Source organism: Drosophila mojavensis, unplaced genomic scaffold, assembly GCF_018153725.1.
Source record: "Drosophila mojavensis isolate 15081-1352.22 unplaced genomic scaffold, ASM1815372v1 contig_36, whole genome shotgun sequence".
Lineage (NCBI taxonomy): Eukaryota > Metazoa > Arthropoda > Insecta > Diptera > Drosophilidae > Drosophila > Drosophila mojavensis.
Window position 1 is genome coordinate 4521031 of NW_025318858.1, and position 25209 is coordinate 4546239.

Below are 25209 nucleotides of genomic sequence, written 5' to 3' on the forward strand. Positions count from 1 at the left end.
TACAACAACAACAACAACAGCAACTAGAACGACAGCAACAATTGTAAACGGTAGAGCAGTAATTTAATTCATCAAATGCCTCTCTAATCAAGCTCACGAGTGAAGCAATAAGGACAAATAATTAAGGCAAACAAGTTTCAGCAAGGATCAGCTTGGCGAGGATGGCCAACTACGTAAAGCTGCTGCTGCTGCTGCTGCTGGCGCTGCTGCAGACAATGATAAATGCAACAACAATGAAGGCGGCTTTAATTGCAGCTGCTGCTGTTAGTGCCACTGCAGCAGCCACTGTAACGGCAACTGCAACGGCAACTGCAATGGCAAGTGCAATGGCAACTGCAACTGCAACAGTCACAGCTACTGCCACGGAGCCCGAAGCGATTGCCCAACAACCAGAGCAACGCATTAAGTCAATATGTAAGTACAGAACAACAACAAATATCCTATTATCTGCCGACACATATGTAATGTAAATATGTTTATATATATATATTTTCTTCACTTGCTTGATCTTAGCTGCAGGCAAGAATCATTATTTCCATAAAGCAGGCAACTTGTTATGCCAGCTGCCTTATTAATCCCTTAGCTACGTGCCATTGGACAACAAGGACAATAATATAAATATAACTAATATATATATGTCTATATAGCCTACAGCCTGGCCACAATAGAAATTATCAACATTTGCTTAACCTGCTCTCTGATTTAATTACCTATGCGCATAGCTAGAATGCATTATCTTGCAAATGCACTGCTAAAGACTGAAATGCATTTCAAAAATATAGATATAATTGTATATAGTATATTTAAGGATTTTTCTATTGAGTCATTTATAAGTATAGAGTATAGATAATTCTAATATATTTTTTTGATTATAAATTGTAATTATTATTCATATATTTTTTAAAATAATAATTCAATTTGAGATATGCTTGTGGACGATATGAAAGGGATCTACCTAAGATGGTGTTGGCTTTAAACCTATTCAAGCAGAATTGCCCGTGTAAAGCTCATAGATTTTTTTACCTATAGCTACATAACTAATTTCCTGTGAAATATATATACATTTTTAGCCACAATTTAAAATCTTAAAGGAAACATATTGTCAAAAAAATAAATCACCCAAAATTCGCAACTAAACATATTTTTCTACTAAGTGATTTAATCTCTTTATATTAAAAACTTTTCCGGTCGACAGCAGCAAGCCATAAATAACTCAAGCCCTAAACTTGGCCTAAATAGAAATAAATGTAAAAAAAGCAAATATATATTTACGCATTATCGATTTAAAGAGCAAGTTCAAGCAGTTAATTATCAATGCCCAAAGCATCAGCAATTTTTTATGGATTTACAGTTTTGAGTTTGGCAAAATGAATGGGCGAGCACTTGCCAAACAGGTTGTATATCATCATCATCATTATGATTATATATGATGTGACAAAGCCAGCATAAAGCATTTGAAATCCTCTTATGGCAATTCTCGAGTCCCCTCATCCGGACTCAAGTACCTGCATATATCTCATATATGCGAAATAAGTATATGCAGAGAATTTGTGCTGCTTTTAGGGCTTAGAATTTGGTTTGGTTAATGGATTTTGGGATAATATCAAATCAAATATGAATGACGAGCGCAAAAATACTTCAACTTCAGGCAGGCAGACAGGCAGACTGAAGGACAAAAAAAAAAAAAAAAAAAAAAATAATAAATGCTGGCTCATCAAAAAAAAAAAAAAAAAAAAAAACACAAATTATTATATATATAACTATGTTAAACAAAATGATATATTGTGTTAACATAAGTAGCAGCAAATATATAATGAAAATGTAATGCTAAATCAAATAGAGCTCATACGCAGCGTTGGCCACGTAATTCTTTTTGCTCTCTCTTTATTTTTTTGTTGCCTGCCGTTTAATGCAGTAAACGTCTAAATCAATTATGCCGTGAAGACTGGCTGGCCTGCCTGCTTGGCTGGTTGGCTGGGTGACTGGCAAGAGGAATAAAATCTACTTAGCACATGTAGGAGGGACCTTAATTAAATCATGTTACTGGCGCAGCTGAAAGGCGGCAGGTCCTTTATGTCTTTTGCATCAAAACATAACTCAGTGGCAACACGGAGAGCGAGGCTTCTGTATCTGTGGCTGTGGCTTTAACGCTCCAAAGAGCCAAAGCCGACGCGCGACAAGGGCTCGCTTTTATGATTATTATCATTATTACAGTACACGCTCGTTGCGCTTGTTGTTGTTGTTGTTGTAGTCAGTCTCTCATTCTCATTCTCATTTCCATTCTTATTCGCATTCGCATTCGCATTGTTGTTGCAGCTCGTTGTGTGCTTATTGTTATGTTCCACAATTTGCCCGGCACTGAAATACAGAAAAGTGTATATACAAATATACATAAAATAAATGGCAAAAGAAAAAAAATGCTGACGACAAGTGTCGAATCAGGCATACACACACACACACACACCCATACTAATTTAAGCAAACAGTAAAAAAAAATAACAAGAAAAAATAACAAAATCTGAATTGTTCCCCAAGTCTTTAATTCAACTCGCGCCTTAATTGAATTTTTATTATTTTTACAATTTTGCGACAATTGTTTTGCATTCCCACCCATACTCTCCCTTTCTCTCTCTACCTCAGCTCACTCTCTCTTCTTAGAAAAGGGCAACTAAAATTTGTAGTAAATGTTTTTTTTTCCTAGAGCTCTTTGAGACAGTTTGTTTTTATGCTGCGCTACGCTTAGAATTCTGATGGGCCATCACTTTTAAGTTCATGGCTAAAAAAAATGTTGAATAAGGAACTCGATTGGAACAAATCAAATTAGTAATAAAAATGCACTAGATTTTTTCGTATAAAATTTACATAGTTTTTACAGCTATTAAATTCAATGGGCAGTATAAGAGGGAGATTGAGAAATCAACACAAAGTACAGAGGAGATAGTTAAGTAGATGGCAATACTTTACTTTTCTCTCTGGTAGTTGAAATAAGACAGGGATAGGGAGAGTGAGAGAGAGTGTGAGAGAGAGAAAGAGATAGAGATGGATAGAGTGAGTAATGGAGAGAGAGAGATAGAGATGGATAGAGAGGGAGAGATGGATGGAGAAAGATAGAGAGCGAGAAAGAGAGAGAGGGAGAGCGAGAAAGAGAGATAGAGATAAAGATAGAGAGAGATGAATAAAGAGAGAGATAGAGATAAAGACAGATAGAGATAGAGAAGTAGTGAGAGTGAGTGAGAGTGTGAGTGTGAAGGAGAGAGAGATATAGAGGGAGACCGAGAGAAAGAATTGTATAATTATAATAATAATAATAATAATAATAATAATAATATTAATAATAATAATAATAATAATAATAATAATAATAATAATAATAATAATAATAATATTGAATATTGAATGAGAAAATGAAAATGAGACTAAAAGAGAAAGAATGGGAGAGACTGAACCTTAGACACATATACATATATATACCTATAGAAAGAATTTCTTTAGAATCAGAGAGAGATTTTGTTTTACATTTTGATCGTTGAAATGTTTCTAAATTTAAGCTCAAAATTTTGCTTGCTAAATATTTTCTGTTTGGGTCTAACTTTTTATGCTAAAATGAATTTAATCAGCGAAAATTAGCACTCAGTTTGTTATGTAGTCTTAATATATAATTGAAAAGATAAAAATGTCCGTACTTCATTCGATCATTTAACAGCTGAGCTTATAATAAAAATGTTACCAAATGCCATTCTGCAGCCTACAAACTCAACTTCCAGCCGAAGGACAGAGTGCTTGCCGCCAATATATAGATTTAAAATAGATATTGCTCCATTAAGTGTCTGGCAAATTTTTATTGCTCTCAAAAGTACACAATTCAGCCATTAGTATCGTCATGCGCTGCTGTCTGTATAATTTCGTTGACTAATAAAATAACGTTATTTGTAAGTCAATTTGCGTAGAGTTTCATTAGCCTTTTCGGAGGCATATCAAAAAGTCAACAAATGAGCTAATTAAATTTATATGCACGTAGCAAAACATTTGTTCAACGACTTTCTTCTTGTTGTATTTTCCCGGTCTGCATCTGATGTGCTAGAGCCTTGAACTCTGGACAGGTTAGGATTAAGGACAAGTAGCAGGACAAGGCTTGTGGGAGGGTGCTGCGCTGGCTGTCATATTAATTTACAGTCGAGCGAGAAAGCTGATGTTAAATTTGATTGCGTGCATCTGTTTGTGACCCTGTTGCCATAGACATGCCACAAGGGTTATCATGCCACGAGGATTAACTGCCAGGACTCAAGCAGCCACATCCACATACACATACACCCACTCATCGTCCCACTCGTGTATCTCTAAGCATGGCTTGAGCTGCGCATAAACTTTAAGCGAGCACCTCGACAAATCCTTTTCAAGCACAAGTCGTGGCGAAAAGTTTTCCACTACAAAAATGTGATTTATTCAGTAGCGCGTTGCAATATAAAATTCACAAAATATTTTGTTAGCATTTTTATGGCGGCCATGAGTTAAAAATTAACTTGTTGCCAGGAGAAACTAAATTTTATACGCGAAAGCGCATAAATCACTTTTCGAGCGAGCACAAATTTTACGTACTGTGTATTACGTAATACGTATTAAGTATACGCAGCGTGTTGCTAATTTTTATGCCACTTTAAGTAGCTAGCATATTTTATGACAGCGTGGCGAAGGACAAGGGCGGCAGAGCAGCTTGACTTAAGTAATTTAAAGTCGACTAATTTGCTAGAATGTGTTTTACGGTCGTACAACTTTTTAACGCATTGAATTGAAAGTAATGGTTGACTCAAACAGTTGAAGTACGCGCTCAAATGAGTTCGAAAGCTTTTTGTTTTGCATTGCGTGCAGAGCACGAGCACAAAGAGGACTTAAAGTTCAGCAAAGTGTGGATACTTGTTGGGGGAAAGTTGAAACGCAAATTGAACTGAAATGGAAATTGAATTGAATTTGCGAAGTAAATTAGAAAAACGATTGAAGGTAATGTTGAAATTGAAACACAGTTGCTGGGACATTTTATATATTTTTATAAAATATAAATTGTGTAAAATTAGATTGAAATTTAGTTGAAGAAAAGTTGAAATGAAATTTAACTTTAGCTAAAAGTTGTCTTCGACTGATTCAAGGCGAGTGGAAGGGTGAAAACAATGATTATAGATTGTTTTAAATGAAGTTGAAATTAAATTGACTTTGATTTTATATGGAGTATATTAGAAAAATAATTTAAGTCAATCTTCAAATTGAAACAGAGTTTGTGGAGAGTAGTAAAAGTCGCTCCATATCTAAAAATATAGAGACAAGTTCAGCTGAAATTAATTTTGAATTATTAGAAAATTCACAAGAGAACATGCTAAATTCCCAGAAACTTTGTCTAAAGGTGAGCTTAAAGATAGTTAAAACGGAATTCAACTTAAAGTGAAATTAAATTAAGTAGAGAGAAAGTTAAGAAGAAAGTTTTCAATGAAAAAATAACGTATAAAAGCTTAAAACTAAATGAATATAAATAAAAAACAAATTGAATTAAAATATATTCATCAGATTTCTAATGGTTGTTTACTCTAAAATTTCCATTTATTTTATACTTATATATTGCAAAATTCTTTAAAAGGTATGTAGCTAATTTAGCTACAGCTGGGAAATTCCATGACAAAATTTCAACACCTTTGGCTATGGCATAAACTGAATTACTGGCTACAAATCGAATAGGACATGTGTTGCGTACATAAATCAGTAATTGAATTTGTGAGCACAAACTAAAGTTGATTATATCGATGTTAAATTAAAATCAAATAACTTTTGAATTGAGTTTCAGCACAGATTTAATGGAATCGAAATAAAGAGCAATTGAATTAAGCTGTAATAAAAACAACCTGTATAGAACTCTCTATATATATTATTTATACGCAAACAGTTTAATTTTTTTTTTTTTTTTTTTGCTTTTTATCACATCTGTGTCGACTTTTGCAACATTGAAAGTGTTTGAGCTGAAAAAGAAGCTAAAAATAAATCAAAAGGTTGCGCGCTGGAAGGATGCTCGAGTTGGTGTTCAGTTGGATGTAGGAGAGGCAAAAGGACAATCTGAAACGTTTGCAATACGTTTTTTAGTATTTACTGCAGTAGCTGCACTTTGACTTTTGGCCCACTCGGTCAATACCTTGCTTATATATGTACATATATATACTATATACATATATTGACACTTTTGTCAGCTGGCAGCTTGATGAGGGCAAGGTCTTTGCCAAAACTCAGCCAGCATGTGCGACTCCGTCGCATTTAGCGAGGACGGGCGCAAAGAAACAGTAGTCACTGTGGCCTGCCAGATAAAAAGTCAACAACAATGCAGTCCTGCTGACAAGAAACTGCCTGCTCCACTTACATGCACATACACACACTTACACACATATCACGTGTATATATATTTATCCGCTATTGCTGCCTGCGCTCTGGCCAAGTTGCAGGCCCTGACAATCAGCCACGCCCAGCGATGCGCAGCGTTGCGTAAATGAACTCAAACTTTAGTTTGATGCGCTTCAAAGCGAAGACAAAGACTTTGACAAACGCGGAATGGGGGGCTGGCACGCAGGCGGAGGCGTTGCCGGGGGCGTACAGGAAAACAAGATCGTAAAATAATTTTATTACCCGCCAGCCTGGCCGCACAATTAAACTTGCCAAAGGACACTCCCCACTCGAGCCGCCTCCCACACCGACAACAGCCGAGCGCGCGCGCTCGAGTTCAGCGACTTTTGCTAACAATTTTTATATCAGAAAAAAAAAATTATAAATTAACTGAAGAGCGTTCTAGAGGAGAGGGGAGTCTTTGATGGGAATATATGCTCTACCTATGAGACATATACCCGAAGAGTCTATACTCTAGGATGACTCTTTGGATGAAGACTTTATTAATAAGTTCTAGTTAGAACGTGTAACTCTACTCCATATCTTTTAAGAGTAATTATACTTAATATTATATGATATGATGATAAAAAATTGACAGTTAATCTAAATATTTATTGATTCTGAGGAAGGTTAGGCCAGGATAGATACTAAGGGAATGAGAAAATCTTGTCAGAACAAAGTGATGAAAGAAAAAAACGTTGAAACATAAAAGTACCAAAAATGAAGCAATATACCTCCTGCCAGCCACTTTACAGGACATTAAAATTACATGGAGGAAATATGAACAGCAGGAAGAAAAAAAAAAAAAAAAAAAAAACAAAATGGAAAATAAAACAGAAATGCAAAAACGTGCCACGACCATTTGTCGTGGCAATTAAAAAGTTTAGATTATTTTGTAACAATCTAAGGCGGGCGTGGCTGGTGATGGGCATGGTTGGCGTGGTTGGCCATTATATCGACTTGATGACAAGGTAAAAGCTGGCGCATTTACATCCATAACCCTCCACGGAATTCGTAAATTGCATAAAATAAGTCCAAGTGAAGCGGCGCTGGCCCATTAAAAGTCGAAAGCTGTCGAGTGTTTGGCTAAAAAACAAGAAGCAAAAAAAAAAAAAAAAGGGTTATATCCAAATTATAATTTTAATGTTATTTAATTCTTATTAATGAAGACAAAGTGTCCAGCAGCTGGCAGGCTGGCTCTGTGGGCTCTGTTTGCACAGATGCTAGCCAAGCCACGATGCGGCCAATTAAAATTGCACAAAAATTAATGAGCTAACTAACGTGGCTTAAAGTGTCGTTATTTTCATGGCTGCTGCTGTAGAATGCCAGTCTTTCCGCTGCGGTTGCTGATGCTGCGGCATCTGATGCTGCTCAATCGCTCAATCGTTGCGCAGTTTAAAATCAAAGCTCATTAATGAGTTCAGCTTATTAAAATAGCTGAGCATAAAAATTTTATGCCACTTCATAAAATATTTCGTCATTTTCCTGAACTGTTCAAGTAGATGAATGAAACACGCGAGAATTGTAATTGTCTATAATGACTATATAATGCTGCAATTATTGGCTTTATAGAGGATGCTACGAGTAAAAAACTGCATATGAACTTAGATCATATAAGCCGTAACCTTTGTTGAATGGAGCTCAACGTTTTTTATTGCTTCATGTTTTTCATTAATGAATCAACTGGCTTTTGACAAATATTTGCCCCATTTAATTTGTATTGATTTACTTTATTTTTATTTAATCAGCTATATTTATGCGCCAAATTAAAATTGAATATTTTTTTATTTAATTATTAAATTTAATATTTAATGATATTATTATATATAATAAAATATTAATGTTCTCAATATTTATTTATATATTAAGTATCATTATTTTTTTTATTTATATCGCATTTTTCACACGATATTTTATTCATAATGTGCACAAGGCAAATATATGCAAACATATTTAATTATATTAAGTAATCAGGTCATGGAAATTTGTGAATTTTTTTCTTAATCATACATATGCATTTATTTTTAATAAAATATAAAATATGAAATATATTGAAGTTTTTGCAGACAAGTCTGCTGTACATAATTAAACAAGTTTTTTACCCTATGACCCTTACTTGGGCGCAGCGTACAAAAAACAAAAAAAAAAAAAAAAAAAAAAAAAAAAAAAAAAAAGAATAAGTAGAAAAGTAGACGAAATTGTTCCAGGCTACTGGCTGGGTCCGTCGTCTGCCTTATTTTGTCTGATAAAGCCAATGCCCTCTGCTGGGGCTCCATTTTTCGGGGCTGTCGCAATTTAATAAACATAAATTTCATTTAAACAATACAAAACAAAAAAAAGAGAAGCACAATTACATGTGTATGTGCCTATGTGTGTGTATGTACTATGCATATGTGCACGTAATTTTATTTCATATTGTTGGCTGGTCCAACTTTTTGTCGCCGGTCGCAGGACTCGCCGGTTAAGAGACATTTGCCTGCGTGGCTGGCGGGCTTGGCCCCTTAAAAGGATATAAGGAAATCATATAAATACAAGCTCATAAAAATCATGGCAGCATGTCCTTTGCTCGCTACACACACACACATACATACATAAATATATATACAAATGTGTGTGTACATATATAGGCAGCGGTTATTGTCCGGCATATGCTGGCCTACTCTGTTATACCCTGAACACATTGAAAATGTGTAAACAGGGCTTTAAACATTTTCGCAAATGTATGTAACAGTCAACAGGAGGCGCGGCTGCTACTGTAAAGCATATATATTATTGATCAGGATCAACAGCCAAGTCGATATAGTACTACTCTTGCTTCTGCTATGAATGTATAGTGAATATTTGATATGTACATGGGTTTATCAGAAGATTTAGTTTTCTTGCAAATCAATAATAACTTTTTGATATATTCTCTATATAGAGAAAAGTATATGTAGATAGAAGATTATATATATATATAGAGTGCAGTATGTAGAGTGAGGAATACATAAAGTAGCGTTTGTATAGAGTACAGCATAGAGTAGAGTATAGATAGGATAGAATTTATTATATGGTATGTAGAGTGATACAATTATATGTACAACCTCTTTATATACCTTTTCTTTATCTTTAAAAGATGGAAAGCTATGATTTGCTTTGAACTGAAAAATTTCCCACATTCACTCAAGGTATTTCTTAGTCAGAGTATTTTCTAGTCAGTATATTACCTATTTTCATTCTTATTCGCTTCTTTTTTTGTTATTACACTTTTTTGTTTTTTTTTTGTTTTTTTTTGGCTGTCTGGGTGTTATGAATTGTTTTACATATGTGTGTATGTACTTTAAATATGCGGCATATGTTTTTGGCGGTCGCCGCTTTGAATATTTTTCATGCATTTCTCGTTCATTCTGCGGCATTTTCATTGTCTGCCACAAATTACTTTTGCACTGCGGCAGTTGCCCTTGCCTTTGGCTTTGCCAATATTCAAGTGTGACCAGCTTTTGGGATTATGAAGCAGTTATGGCACTTTTATATAGGGCACAAAGTTGAGTACATTCAACCAAAACAATTGTTCACTTGATAGTTGTGAAATGTGTTAAGGATATTCAACAATAAAGAGTGTAAAGCATTGCATAAATATATATAATATAATGTATATATTATAATATATTATAGAGTTGCTTAAATTTGGCGTATTTTCGTATAAGGTATCGGTATACTATAAATAGTTGCAGTTGATGATAGTAAACTTTCCAGACTATCTTTAAGCTAATTCTTATGAATGTCAGGTTACTCAACGACCTTGCTTAAGAAATTTCTAAAATAAAATTCATCGATGACGCATAAATTGAAACAACGATTTATACCATTGTTGAATGTTGTTAGAGCTCCGGTATTATTACGATGCACATAATCTACCAAATTTATGAGTTAATAAAACATTTAAGCAGTTACGCAAGCATTTGCTTAATTGGATAAATTCATTTTTCGAGAGGCAGTGCACAAAATATGGAAAATGCGAAATGCAATCAGAAAATTGTGGCAAAAATTAAGGATAACTGCAATGAAGCGTGTGCAACAAGAACTGAATGTACAATTCGCATGCAGATGATAAACTAGGCTGCTTTATATGTGATTCGATATGTAGGTGTGACTGTGTGTGTGTGACTGTGTGTACTTGCAGCAGTGAATGTATGTGTATGAGTTTTTTTGTGTGTGTGTGTATTTGTGATACAAATATCTGCATCTACATTTGGGTATTTGCAGCTGTATCTGTGTGCGTGTGTGGGTTTCAGCTGCTAACTTCTACTATGGCACGTGGTACTTTGCCAGCTGCGCCTCAAAGTATGCAAACAAATTTTTTAATTAGTTAAAGCAAAGCGAACGCTCTAGCCATATCACGTATACGTCGCGTACGTATGCCGATAATTTGTTAATTGACTTTGAATTGCAATTTGATTTTGTGTTTATGGCGACTGACACAGACAGCATGCGACAGACAGACAGATAGAGAAAGAGAAAGGGGAAGGGACAGGGAGAGAGCGTGCGAGAAGGGTGCGCACATATTCAACCACGGTCATGTGATTTATATCGAAATGCGTTTTCAATGATGTTGCCGAAACGAGCCAAAACAAATGTTTGGGGGGCAGAAAAGTTACGCCTGAATGTACAAATAATGATTTGACTGCCTGCCTGAATTTTTCCCGTTTGCCTGCCTGCCACACTGCCTGACTGGCCGACTGCTTGCTGGGTGTTGGAGGGGCGTCTCTCGTTAAGGGGAGTGGCTTCGTGTGCGCTCAACTGAAATAATAGTAAGTCATAAATTGTTAGCTGCGCTGCGACTAAATTTAATTTTAGTTGGCTAGCCGCAGTGCCAACTCTCTGTCGACCAACTTCCCAATCAGCGTTCATAAAACTTTGCTCTCTTGTTTTATGATTTTTATTTTTCGCTTTGCCCTCGTTGTAGGTAACAACGAGAAATTATGTCAGTTCACCTTGTTTTGTTTGCTGTTGTTGTTGTTACGGCTACTGCTCCTGCTGCTGTTGCTACTGGTGTGTTTTATGTGCGGCAGGGATAATCTGCAACAAATCTTTTGCCTGCAAAAACATTTGCCTTACGACGCATAAAAGTTGACATACATATATTGCACACATAAATATATAGAAAACTGCAGGCCAGCTAAACCAAACGAAATATATATGTCGAAAATAAAAAACAATATAAAGATATGTGCATAAATTTATGCGAGGGTAGAGTCAGTGTGTTTGTTGATAATAAAAATAATTTATTTGTATTGAAGAAAGGATAATTATTATATATTGTAATTATTTGATGACATATTATAAATATCCTTAGCTATAAAAATAATGTATTTAGAGAAAAGTACCAGAATTATTATTATTATTTTTTTTTTTTTTTATATATTTATTAAGTGATCAGAATTATTATTTTAAATAAAATTTTGGGCTTTTGGTAATAATATTGTTTAAATTAATAAATTTAAACCTTTTGAAATTAACCTTAATTGGGCTTTTATTTGGTAATTAATAATAGTGGATATTAAAATTTGTATTTAATATTTATAATAGTTTTATTTGTCATATTTTTCTTATATATTTGATATAGAAAATATTTGTATGGTTTTTGGAGTTTATTTAGTCAGTAAACATTAAAGACTGCACTTGCACATCTGTCTATATAGCTCAATGTTGGTCAGGCTTCATTTTCATTTCTAGTTTCTATTAGATTACCACAGAACAAATGTATGTCCCAAGGCAGTCATTATTTAAGCTAACGCTAGCGCCATCTATGTGTCAATTTGTGTGTCTGCCCTCGTTTGTCAATTGTGAAAATAAGCCAAACGCAAACAAAATGCTCTGGTGCTTATGTAATTTTTGGGGCAGACACTGCAGGGCGAGACCGAGAAAGAGGGGTGGGGAGAGAAAGTGCTAGAGAGAGAGAGAGAGAGAGAGAGAGAGAAAGAGAGAGATGTGAGAAAACGTGTAAGCTACAAAGCCCTTTTGTTAGATTTATTTCCGTTTTCGCCACTTTTGTTTGCAACTTTTCTGTGTTTTAGTTGTTATTGTTGTTGGTATTGTTGCTACTGGTTTGTTTGTTTATTTGTTTGTTCATCTGGTTGTTGGTCTGCTTGTAGTTTGATATGTTGTAATGCCATGCATTGCCACTGGGATCTCAACTGGGGTTCATGACACATTCCTACAGCCAATGCGGAAAATGTTCGAATCGTTGTTGTTCCTTCATGAAGTATTCAATTTTTCATTGGAAGCTGCGTGCGATTGTCGCCGACTGTGTAAATTGAAGCGAATGAATAAATAAATTAAAATTGAGTTTGTTGAAACTTTTCAGGCGTCAAAAAGGAGGACGGGTCAAAAAATAATAAAAAGCAGAAGGAGGAGAGAGAAAGCCATTGGAAAAGGTCCAAAACAATATGTACGGCAGGGCTTAAGCTGCTGAAATATGAGCAAAAGGTCGCTTAATATATAAAGAAAGACCAGAGATAAGCATAGTGCAGTGAGAAAGGGCTGCGTCTTGGATATACATAATTGAAGTGGATTTAAAAAAATAAATTAGCATATCTATAAAAGAAATTCATAAATGAATAATTGTAGATGCCTCGAAGAGGCAAATGAGGCATAGATTATGACTGCAAATGGATCTGTTAGAAAAATTTATTAGCCGAAGCTTTCTAAAGGCAATTTTTTATTAATATTGAGTATGAAAGTGGGATGTAATTAAAAATAGAACTCAAAAAGTTACTTAAAATATACGTATATCTATATACGTATATAACGTATTCAATCTATAAAAATTGTATACAGAGCAAGAGAATTGTTCATTACCATTTAACATTTTTTACAATACCTGATATAATATCATTATCTTAAAAAAAAAAAAAAATTTTAAATCTTAAGCCGAGGGGTAAATATTAAATTTCGCTATACTTTTTGAGCACACCTCGTATATCAATCAATTAAACGCGATATAAATTCAATGATTTACTGCCAATTAAATTTTGAGTGTCATGGCATTAAGTTGTGTTTTTGTGTTAATAAAAAAATTGTGTATATATACCACTCAACTCGACGTAATAAACGAATTTAATTACCAATTTCTCTACTGCTTTGTACTTTCTTAATGCAGACAAAAAAAAAAACAAAATAAAATAAATTTACTTGAAATTTACGTCTGAAACTTTTCTACTTGTAAATCCTCGCCTTTTATTCCGCAATATTACAGCATAATTAAGCTGCATTTGCAGCTGCCGCTGCTGCTATTTACAGAGCACATGACCTTACCCTGAAAAAAAACCGTATATATACACATATATATATATATATATATATATATATATATATATATATATATATATATGTGTATGTGTATATATATATATATATATATATATATATATATATATATATAAAATATGAAATAAAATGACCGTAGTCGAAGAGAGTATACTCTGTGCGAAGCATAAGAAATATTTTGTTAGTTTAGCAGAGAAAAACTTGAATTTCACTTAACAACAGTGAGTACAAAAAATTGTTTACAGAGAGTAATCTCGACTTGGGCATACCCCATATGGAAAATATAATTAAATAATTTTAATTGTTAAGAATGTTTCTTTAATTTTTTTAAAGTCTTTATGGAACTATATTCCTTTAAAATCTATATGTGACATGACTGCTCTTGCTGTTGCTTCAGCCTGTTGCTCAACTTTGTGCAACTTTATGGCACCTTTTGCACAGGGTATTAAAAATGGCTCCGAGTGGTAATTAAAAATTCGCTTGCCAGCCAAAAGTCGCACAAAAAAAAAAAAAATAATAATAATAATAAAATAAGAGAGAAAAAAACTTACAAAAAAAAAACTGTTATTATGCCGTAGTTGCTGTTGCTGTCAAGACAAGCTCTAATCAGCTACATACACACCCACACACACATACATACACATAACATTACATTGCACATTACGTATACGCAGCGTTTACAAATGAAGCTGCCAGCAGTGAGCTAGATGAGCAGAGTTATAAAATGAGCAAAGTCTGCAAGTTGACTTGGCTCTCTGTGTGTATGTGTGTACATATATAGAGCTGACTGTCAACGATATTGTACATACAGACACACATAGAGAGGGCAGACTACTGAGAGAGAGAGAGAGAGAGAGTGAGAGAGGGAGAGAGTGAGAGAGAGACTGTAACTGGCATCAACTAACAGAAACTTCTGTTCCCGTGATTTTAGTCAGCTGATAAACAAAAAGTGTGAGCGAGAGTGTATATCTATGTGTGGGTGTGCCTGTGTGTGTGACAACAATTTCGCTAAATTACAAACAATGCTTATTTGTTGTTTATCTGTGTAAAGTATCTACACACACTGATGATGCGCCCTCTCTCTCTCTCTGTCTCTGTCTCTCTTGCTCTGCCTGTCTCACTCTCTTGGGGGCAGGTGGCATTCAGCTCTACGTAATTGAGTTGATAAAACGCTCGGGCGCTTTGTTGTAATTTGTGTAATGCATGCAAAGTTAATTACCTCGGGGAAACTTGGTAATTAGAAATGTGATTGAACGTGCCTCGAGCCGAGCTCAAACTCCACGCTTCGCGTTCCACATTGTACGTTCGACGTTCCTGCTTCAGCACAAGTCCAACTCCATTTCGAAGTCTAAATTTAAACACTTTACAACCGGGTTTCATAAATCAACGTAGCTTCTGTCACGGCTTCAGCTGTCAGCCTCAATAATCATTCGTTATTTTTCTGTTTGACAAATCGTTTGTGGTACCTAAAACACATTAACGAAAATTATTATTGCTGCCTTTGACTTTTGCAGACATTTTCAATTAGTCCGCCCCAAAAAGTTGAATACAAAAAAAAACCAAAAAAGTAAATACGTTGACATTACCTAGCCTAGCCACAGTTTGAGCTCATTTCGAATGCATTTCGTTGTTGTAAATTGAATTCCAATCAAGCTCCAACAAAACTTTGCAGACAACAATAATGTAGTTTGATTTTGTTTGGTCTTTTGTTTTCAACAGTCAGGGGGATGGCGCGTGTGGGGGCGAAACATGTCTAGCCATAAAGAATTTGCTGTTGCAGTGCTGTCAACCTCGATTGGGTGCTAGCCAAGTAAATAGAGGTAACTAATGGCACACAAATTGGTATAAACACAACAAGAGTGTTAGAGTATCGTAATGGGATGTGCTGCACTTGCAGATGCGCTGAGCATCATAGCTAATGGGTTTTGGGTGATGGCATGCAAATCCATTAAAGTTGTGCGACTTAACTTTCAAATAAATTTTCATTGCAATTGTTGCTGGAGTTGTTAATAGATGAACAATATATAATACCTAAATATCATTAGTTCTAGATCTGCATAGACTCAGCGTTCTTCTTATTAAGGCTATCTTAAGTCTAAAGATATATTGATCCATTGCTTTTTGTTCTGATTTTCATGATTCGGTTTGAGCACAGAAAAGAATAAATCCGTTGTATTATAAGTATATCCATTGTATTATATATTATTAAACTATATGTCAAATCTCAATTTTTGTTTTATTTTTGAGGACTTGTTCATACTTCTAGTCGATTATGCTAATATATTTTAAAATGTTATTTGTAAGACACAATTATATGTTACTTGGCTATATATAGATTTTCTCGCCATTTAGTAATCAGTGCTACAAACATAATCAGCAGAACTCTATACCTCCTTCAAAAACTGTCAATGCGTGCAGGGTATAAAAGAAAATAAAATGTCAGACACAGTCAAAGATAATTAATTTTAATTTTTGTTTTCAATTACAAGTGAAGCCTAAAGTCAAATCAAATAATAACCACTGCAGACTTTATACATTTATTTCTATAAATATTACTTAGTATTTAAATCAAATTCAAATATCGTATCAACGTAAACCTTAAGGCAGACGTTAATTTGACACATAAAGAAATGTTTGAATTCAAAAAAGAAATGCGCTGCGCAACAATTTAGTTATGAAGCAAAACATATGACCTTAAACTCGTTAAGGTAACTGTCAAGTGCAAAGCATGTTTTCTCTCTGCTTTATTTTTAGAGCTCTTGTGCGACATAAAGCACAGTGAGTGTATGAAAGGATGTCAGGTGTTGCACTAGGTGCTAAGCTCAAAGCTAAGCAAACATAGAATTTTATGCAATTTATTCAAACATGGAAAATGAAATGGAAATGCTGAACGAATATGAGTTTTAGTAGCATATACTGAAAACAAGGATATTATATTTGTTTAAAAGAAAATATAGTTCTTGGTATACCTCAATATATGAGAAATGGAATAAAACAAAAGTAGCCACAATTGCTAGTTTTTACCTTTTACAAATCTTTGTACAGTTAGAGCTTTGAGCCCTTTCGGCGTGCCATATGTCTTCTGTGCCAAGGCTTTCGAGCTACGCAAGCGGCAAGTAGTAGTAAAATAGTTGTTAAAGCAAACATCTGTTCGTAATCTCGTAACGGTAAACGCAATGCTCCAGCTATTTTTAGACTTAGCTTGCGTCAGGCAGCGACGAAAGGAAAACTAAAAAAAAAAAAACCTAAGTATGTAGAGTAGTGTAGGAGTATGCAGTGCAGCCATTTGTTTTAGTAGGTGCTATGTTTGAAGCCGAGCAAAATATGTATTTGCTTTTTATACCTGTCCACGCAATGTGGAGGAGTATATTAGCTTTATGCAATGTTGGTCTAGCTGTCAATTGAAAATGAGAAAATGGACGTATATATTAAGATTTAAGTGAGGTTGTGGCAATCAAAGGATGCTTTCGAAATTCTACAATTTTATATCTGAGATGAAAACAAAGTTGAGCTATAGATATATAATAAGTTATACATTATTGAAATTATTAATTCGAGCATGCAATATGATTTCTATTTGTTCGAATTTATAAATTATGCTCTGCTCAGCTCTAGTTACTTACTCTTACTCAACAATAGCATGGGCTATTTTCAGCAATAATTAGTTCCGTCTCTTTCTCGCTCTTAAAGTGATAATTAGCGTGCGCTAGCCAATGAGAGGCGTGCACCTAAAACGTAAACTCACACGGATAATAATTATACAGCAATCTTATGCAAGCTCTCAGTCTCTCACTAATACAAATGTAATAGGAGGAGCCAATCATAGCCAAATTCAATAGAATTTGCAAGTAAAGAGCATTGGAAATGGAACGACTAATGACTCTGCCTTAAATTTCTCAATAAGTACTAAAGCTATCTAGCACTAAGAGTTAGTTCATTAAATTCGATAAATTTAGGTATTATATATTCATCATATGAACAAGTATTACACAGTCAGTTTCGCTCACCTCACAAGAGTCTCACCTGTTTCATTTGCAGTTTCTGTTGAATTATACCCACTGTTGTGGCTGGGCTCTAGTTTCAACAGCAGAGCTTGCCACATTTTTGTGTGCTCTCATATATCTTGTTCAGCTCTTTATTTATGCAATGCTCTTTATTATGCTCTTTATTTATATGCATATGCCATTTGAAACGCTCTCACCTAATGCCCACTAATTGTTGTTTAATTTTAGAAAACAACTTTAAATTAGAGTTTCGTATAATATATATTTAGCTTATCAATTCAAAGAGTTTCCCTCTTTAAAAATATAAAGTTTGTTCATCCAAAATGTTTTAAATATGTATATACAGATTTTGCAGAGGTAAAACAATTTATAAACCAATTTAGTGAAGCATTTTGCATTCGATACCAATTTAGCAGCAAATTTGTTTATTAAAACTATAGGAAAAGCATATGCATGCAAAATATTTAAAATTGTTTGTACACAAAGAAAGTTTATGCATGAATAAAGATTTTTTCATGCCACTCTTTTTTTTTATTATTTTCAAATATCCAATTTTGCTGATATCAAATATGTTTAGAGGTTCACTAACAAAAAATAATAATAATAATAAAATTTTTTTTTTTTTTTTTTTTGCATAAGCGTAGTTAAAAACTCTAATCTAGGTTTACTCTTAATGGGTTGGGCTGAGCTGATATATGGTGCTTCACTTTTATTTGACATAAAATATTCCATTTGTTTTGTATACTTATACATATGTATAGTAAAAGCATTGATGTGTCTACCTTTTGAAGTATGTATGTAACTTGACATTAAATACGCGTTATTTAGATTATGGAAAGTAGATTATAGATAACAACTCCTTACGCATCTTTGATTTATTAAGCCTTTAACGTGATTTTAAGCATAGGCAATAATCCCCGCTAAGAGCCATAACAAATCTGCGGCTTAATTGGCAGTCCCATACCAGTTATCATATAAACATATCTTACATACATATTTCTGAGCACGCACCCACATCTACACACACACACACACACACTCTCACTACTACACCCATTTGTAAATTAAACATATTTGTATATTTGAACGCTTTTAGGCATTTTGGCACTTAGTAAAATCTCAGTTTTAGATTTATGTGTGTGTGTGTGAAGGTCTTCCTGTATGTGGGTCCCTCCCTCTGTTTAGTGTGCGTGTGTGTGCACATCCATTGCCATCGATCGACAGCAAAAATCCAAAAAGCACTCGAAAACTGAAAATCTTGAGTTAACCCCAATGGAAACCCCTTTTCGCAATATGACGAATGCATTTGGACAAAACTTTTGGCTTATATATATTGTAAAGCCTTAAAAGGCAATAACTTTTTCCAATTGCAAAACGTTTTGTGCAACTTTACCTCTTTTATTTATTTTTATTTATTTTTTTTCCTATTCTGTTCACTGTAACTATGTGAAGAATTTCACAAGTGTTGGCCAACAATTCGAGAGCTGGCCATTTTATTTGTTAGCTTGGTAACTTTCAGCGCTACCAGGTGAGTTTCAAAATATTTCCATTGAAAAGTTTTGGCATTTTTGTTGTGCTTAGAAAGCAAAAATTAAATGCAAAAGAAATCTATAACAAAAGCTCTCCAGTTCATGTTTATGTAAGTGGAAATTTGAATTTTGCATTAGTACAGAGTAAGTAAAACTGTTAGCTGTTCTTAACTGAAATTCAGGCTTATTTTTCAAGCTGAAATTACAGAGATATCAGTTGGATAACGGCTTAAACAATTGTAATAAAAAAAAAAAAAAAAAAAAATTAAAAATATCGTACACAAGTTTCTGCATATTAAATTAAGAACAATTTTACTAGGAATTAGTGAAGTGTGCTCAGGTGCATTTGGAATGAGAAATGAAAAAATCTGTATATAATAAAAGCTTTACAGTTCTTGTTTATTTAAGTGGAAATTTTAGTTATGATTATTTTTTAATCTGAAACGACAGTTGCATTAAGGCTCAGGCATTACTAGATAAAAAGTATATATGTAATATAAATTTCTTGTATCTCATATAAAAGAGACTGAAAACTTGAGTAAGACTAGAGATTTCAAATTTACTGTGCAGCTTCCTTGATGACAACATACATTTTAGATATATTAGCATACTTCGCCCTTTTCTAGTGGTAGATTCCGTAAGCTCTTAGCTTGATTGATAAATTTTGTTTAACTAAGATATTCGTCATAGCTAAATGACTTGGGATATTTATAATTGTATAAGCAACTTAATCAATCTGCTGTTTCGTTGACGCTGTTTATACAATAGATTTGCAACGTTTTTCAATCCATTGACTCTACTGATTGTTACGTTTATTTATTTTAAGTAGTTTTGATTCCTTCTACTTATTCGCAACTCCATTAAAATCCAATACTTAAGCATGAAAAACATTCCATACACACACATAGTATATTGAGACACAAATAAACAAACCGGAAATCAGTTGAAAAGTTTAAGCATTGTTTCAGAGCAATAAAATATATATATAAATAAATATGTATATATGTATGTGTATATATGTAAATTTATTTGTTAGTTGTTGGCTGAGTTGTCATAGATTATGCAGAAGATTGTGGACTTGGCGTTGGGGGCTAGGCTTGGGTGCATTTGGGCTATCGGGTTCGCATTGGGTCAACGAGAATATGCAGACGGGAATGTGACGCCAAAACTTTTTCGATAGCCGAAACTTAAGTGCCGTTACCCGCATTCGTCGACCCTGCGACTGGCAACGAGTTGGCACCGCAGCTATCTACCTAGCTAGCTAGCCCGCTCTCGCTCTCTCTCACTGTTAACCGCCATCTCGCCTTCTCTCTCTCACTCTCTGTTCCTTTCCGAGTTTCTTGGTTTTGTTTGAGTTTTGTGCGCCTGCAAGCCAAAAAGTTTTTGTTCGCTGGCCATAAATTTACTGCAGCTGCCTTTTTCTTGCATGCTCTGCATGGTTTGTTTGCTTTTTGTTCGTTATGATAATTATTTGGCACACATATACATACATACTTATATATATGTAGATATGTATTATTTAATATATATTTTTGGTAATGCTTCCACTTGAATTTAATTAGTCTTAAAGTTAGCAATTTATAATTAGAAATTTGCGCGCAGCATACAACTTGCAAATTGCAATTTGCACTGTGTGCTCGCTTATGTGCTACATGCTTCTGACTCTTCTTATGTACGTGCCACTTTTTTGTTGCGCCTGCTGCTTGCTTCCTGTTGGCCTCGTCTTTCGTTTTTGATTGACGTTGACGCTGCCAATCTTACGAAAAAAAAAAAATATGAAGCAAAGCCACGCCTGCCATTCGTCTGGTATTTTGGCCTCCGTTGCCTTTCGGCGCAATCAATTAGGAACGATTTTGCTTTGTTTCTTTTTTTTTCTTTTCTTTTTTCTTTGGGCAAAAATATTGTACGAGAAATGCTGCATACTTTATGGCTGACGTGACAGGCCTCATGCTTGGGCTTTCCACGTACAAAGTATTTTTTACAGCTTTAGTGTGTAATACAAGCTGTATAACAGTTGTAAAACATGTTTTACTAAACAAATTATAAAAAAAGTAATGGAGTCACACCGATTTGTTTGGGTGTTTCTTCTGTAAGAGTGTAATAAGAGCAATCGGCATTCCTATTCTAATGAACAAAAAATTTGAATTGAAAAAAATGTTTAAATTTATTTTTACAAAATTTTTGTAACTCTTATTAAAGCCAAACGGGGGACTCCAGTATCTAATTGAAAAAATATAAAATATTTAGAAGCCTGATGCCTGATGCATCTTGGTCCACCCAGCTTATACTTTTTATTATCTTTTAATGTGTATAAAATAGATAAAAACTTGTAATACATTTTATTTTTCAGTTTGAAAAAGTAGTCCATTATTTTCTATTTGATGATGAAATAGTTTTTGATATATAATTCTATTTAAAAAATTTTTTTTTAAAATTTTCTTTCTGTGTTGTTCTCCATAAGTTGCATAATTTATTTATTGCATAAATAATTTATATATTATTAATGTATACTATTTTATAGCATGAATTCGTATTATTATGTATATGCGTTAAAGAATTCTTAAACCAATTTAACATTATTAAAGTTGGCTGTCTACGCTTAAAGCTCGCTGTGAAGTCTGCCAACTGCAGTTCAAGGTATTTGCATAGTGAGAGTAAGAATCAACTGCACATTCAATTTGCTGTGAAAGTCAGGGGAAATTGCACACCGGCAAAGTTTTTGCATATTTTCTTGTTGCTGCTGCCAGGATGCCATGGCCTTGAATGCAGCTGTAAATTATCTGTAGGACTGCAATTGTTTGCCAAATAGTTTAGTTTAGTTGTTACAGTCACAAAACATTTATCATAACAGGCAGCAATTGAGGCAAAAGGGAAATGAAGAGAACAACTCCTTCCCTCTCTCACCTTCATCTGCCACTCTGTCGCACTTTATTTTCTTTGAGCAGTGAAGCTCAAGCACTCAGTGTAATTGAGCGGCACTTAGAAAATATGCGGCTCATTAGTTGCAAGCCCAAAGGTGTTTCTGCCTCCCGATGGGTTCGACAGGCAGCAAGACAACTTACACACGCTCACACACACACACACATTGCACACTCCCACACACAAACACATAAGCAAAGTGAACTTAACGCTTGACTGATTTCTTTGGCCTCAAACAAAATTGGCACGCGCTGCTCAGCCTTTCGTGGTGGTAGCTACACACACACACACACACACGCACACAAATACATAGAAAATAAAAATGATTTCCAGCAACATGTTTTTCTGGTGCTGGTGCTGCTGCTGGTACTGCTGCCGGTTGCTGCTGCGACGGCTTCTTTATAGATATCCATCTAATGTTTATATGTGGCTACGTGGCCATAGCCAGACATCAAGTTTGGCCCCGCTCGAGCACCCCAAACGGTTGTAGCCAGCTTGTCAGTGTTTGTGTTTGGGCTCAAGTTTTGTTACGTGCCCGGCTTAATTTTGAGCCAACACGCCAGCCAACTGGTAACTGGCAACTGGCAGCCGCAACTCATTGGGTTCCGATTACATGGCGTATACGTAATATAGCCAAAGTTTTCTTCCTGCTGCACATGAAGTTGGCTCCCTTTACCAATTTACTTGGCTGCAACAAGTTGTGAGCCATGGCCAAAGCTGTTTGTGCTGCACACACGAACGCACACACAGACACAGACACAGACACAGACACACAAAAACACACACAGTGTGGCTAAGTAACCAACTTTAGGCTCAAGTTACGCTTCTGCTTGGTTGCTCATACGCAACGTTAGACCAGGTTTCATAATTTCACTATAGGCGCCAAGCATTTCAATGCCACAATGTAACCATTGTAAGCGATTTCACTTATCATCGATATTCAAGAATTTCCATACGTGTGTAAGTTGCTCTCGAGCTCTGCATGTGAGTGTGTGTGGGCGTTATGCCAAAAATTCAAACTATGCTGTACGTGGATTTTCGCAACAAAAACATTCCATTGTTTCTCACTCTATTCTAGCTGGAGCATTTTGAGACTTTCATTGGGAAAACGCATTTAGCATTCGGCATTCGGCATTTCGCTTTGCACATTTCACATTTCACATTGTGCCTCGCCAGCTGGTCTCCAATGCCATTGCAATAAGGCCACGCCTGACTGGCACACACAATATTATTGCCATAGTTTTAAGCGCCTTATGGCCCCAAATGCTTTAATGTATTTTGCGTGTTTTGGCCTATGCCATTTGCAATTATCGAAACTAAATATGATTTATATAGGCATATGCGGTATGTGCCTAAATCTGCATGAAACCAGGCAGAGAATCAGCTTCAATTAAAGTTTTAGTCGTATTCTCTAAAGTTTGGGTTGTTTTGAAGAGTTTCCATGCTATCTAGATGCCTCTGGCTTTTGCAGTTTTCGAACACTGATTGTTAATGTGGAACATTGCCTGTAAATGAATCTTATTGTTGTCTAGGAAATAGACAAATAAATGAACAGCATGTGTATCAATTTTAAACTTATACAGCTAAAATCTCTAGACAAATAAATGAACAGCGTGTGATTCAATTTTAAACTTATACAGCTAAAATCTCTAGCTCTCTAACAAAACTGAATCGATAACTAAAATAGCATTTAGCTTCAATTAATGTTGCTTTATTTATGGCTTGTTGCTAGTGCAGCAAAAAAAGCAACTTGATTGCCCGAGTGCCCCTAATGTGCCATTTTTCTGCACTGTCATCCAACTAACTTGTGTTTTCTGCTTTAAGGAAGCTTGAAAAGATTTTCCTTTCCTTTTCTTGTGGCCTTTCAGTACTGCAAGCAGAAAAAAAAAAAAAATAAATAAAAATCATATATAAAAATACATATTTTTCTTTAAATTATTACTTGAACTAAATATTAAAATCTTGAGCATTTTAATTTAATTAACCATTTGAAACAAATTTCAACATTTACTTTCATTGTATCGATAAACTCATTTTATATTTTTATGTATTTAAATATTCTAACATACATTTTCTCGCCATTTTCTAAGATTTACTTTCTGTTTAAGGCAAACTCCAGCTGCTTTAGCTCTAGGTTTCGTTTTAAATGCAGTGTACAATTTATTTTTTCCTCTCTCTTTCTCTTTCGCTTTTGGCCCTTCTCTTTCACACGCCCGCTTTCAAGTTTTCATTATTTTGCTCCCAGCATCAATTTGGTCAAACCCAGCAGCCACAATATCCAGCGCATAAAACGCGCATTAGCAAACTATTAGTCAAATTCCCAAGGTGTCATTTACCATGTCTAGAGCACTCGATCTCTCTATTGGCCTCCTCCCTCTCTCACTCTCTCTTGCTCTCCTGCTCGCTTCGTCTCTCACGATTGCAGCTTGTGCCATTTGCAATGTAATTTGTGACGCCTAATAAAATGCCAAAATGCTCAGTAAAAATAAATAAATAACAAAAAAAAAAAATGTGCATAAATTATAAGACAGCAGCAGTCGCAGTCGTAGTCGCAAAAGTGTGAAAAATTACGCATACGCCCCTTGGAGCAGTGCGCCAAATGCGGAGTACCACAAAGTACCAAAGCGACCGCAAAAACCACCAACCACCAACCAACAACAACAACAATAACAAAAGCAAAAACAAAGAGAAAGTAACCTAAAAGAAAAACAGCAACTGCGCGCTGAACATTTTCTCCCACACACAGAACGACGGAGGACAGCGAATAATTTAATTTACTTTTAATTTTCGCTTACAAACTTTTAGGCGCAGTTGCTTAATCTTATTCTTGCTCTGTGCAACCGATTCTATTAGTGTGTGGCTGTATGTGTGTGTTTGGGCCAGCTGATGCGCATTTAATTGTGCGCTATTTCTTTGGACTAGCAAATTAAGAAAAATGCGTTTTAATTCCATTCAGAATGAGATGAAAGAAAGGGAGAAAGTGGAAGCGCAGAAAGAGGAAAAGTGCGGCTTAGGCTAGGCAGGTCAACATCAAAGTA

At 34.9% G+C, this 25209-nt stretch overlaps 1 protein-coding gene across 1 annotated transcript in view; it reads left to right on the plus strand.

Annotated features, from left to right (window-relative positions):
* The first annotated feature begins 273 nt into the window (after nucleotides 1–273).
* Nucleotides 274–25209, plus strand: part of LOC6575979 — an 84841-nt gene continuing 59905 nt past the window's right edge. The window contains exon 1 of the mRNA XM_002001947.4: nucleotides 274–414. Within this exon, the coding sequence (XP_002001983.2) occupies nucleotides 315–414 (100 nt within the window). The 5' untranslated portion in view covers nucleotides 274–314. The remainder of the gene's footprint in view (nucleotides 415–25209) is intronic.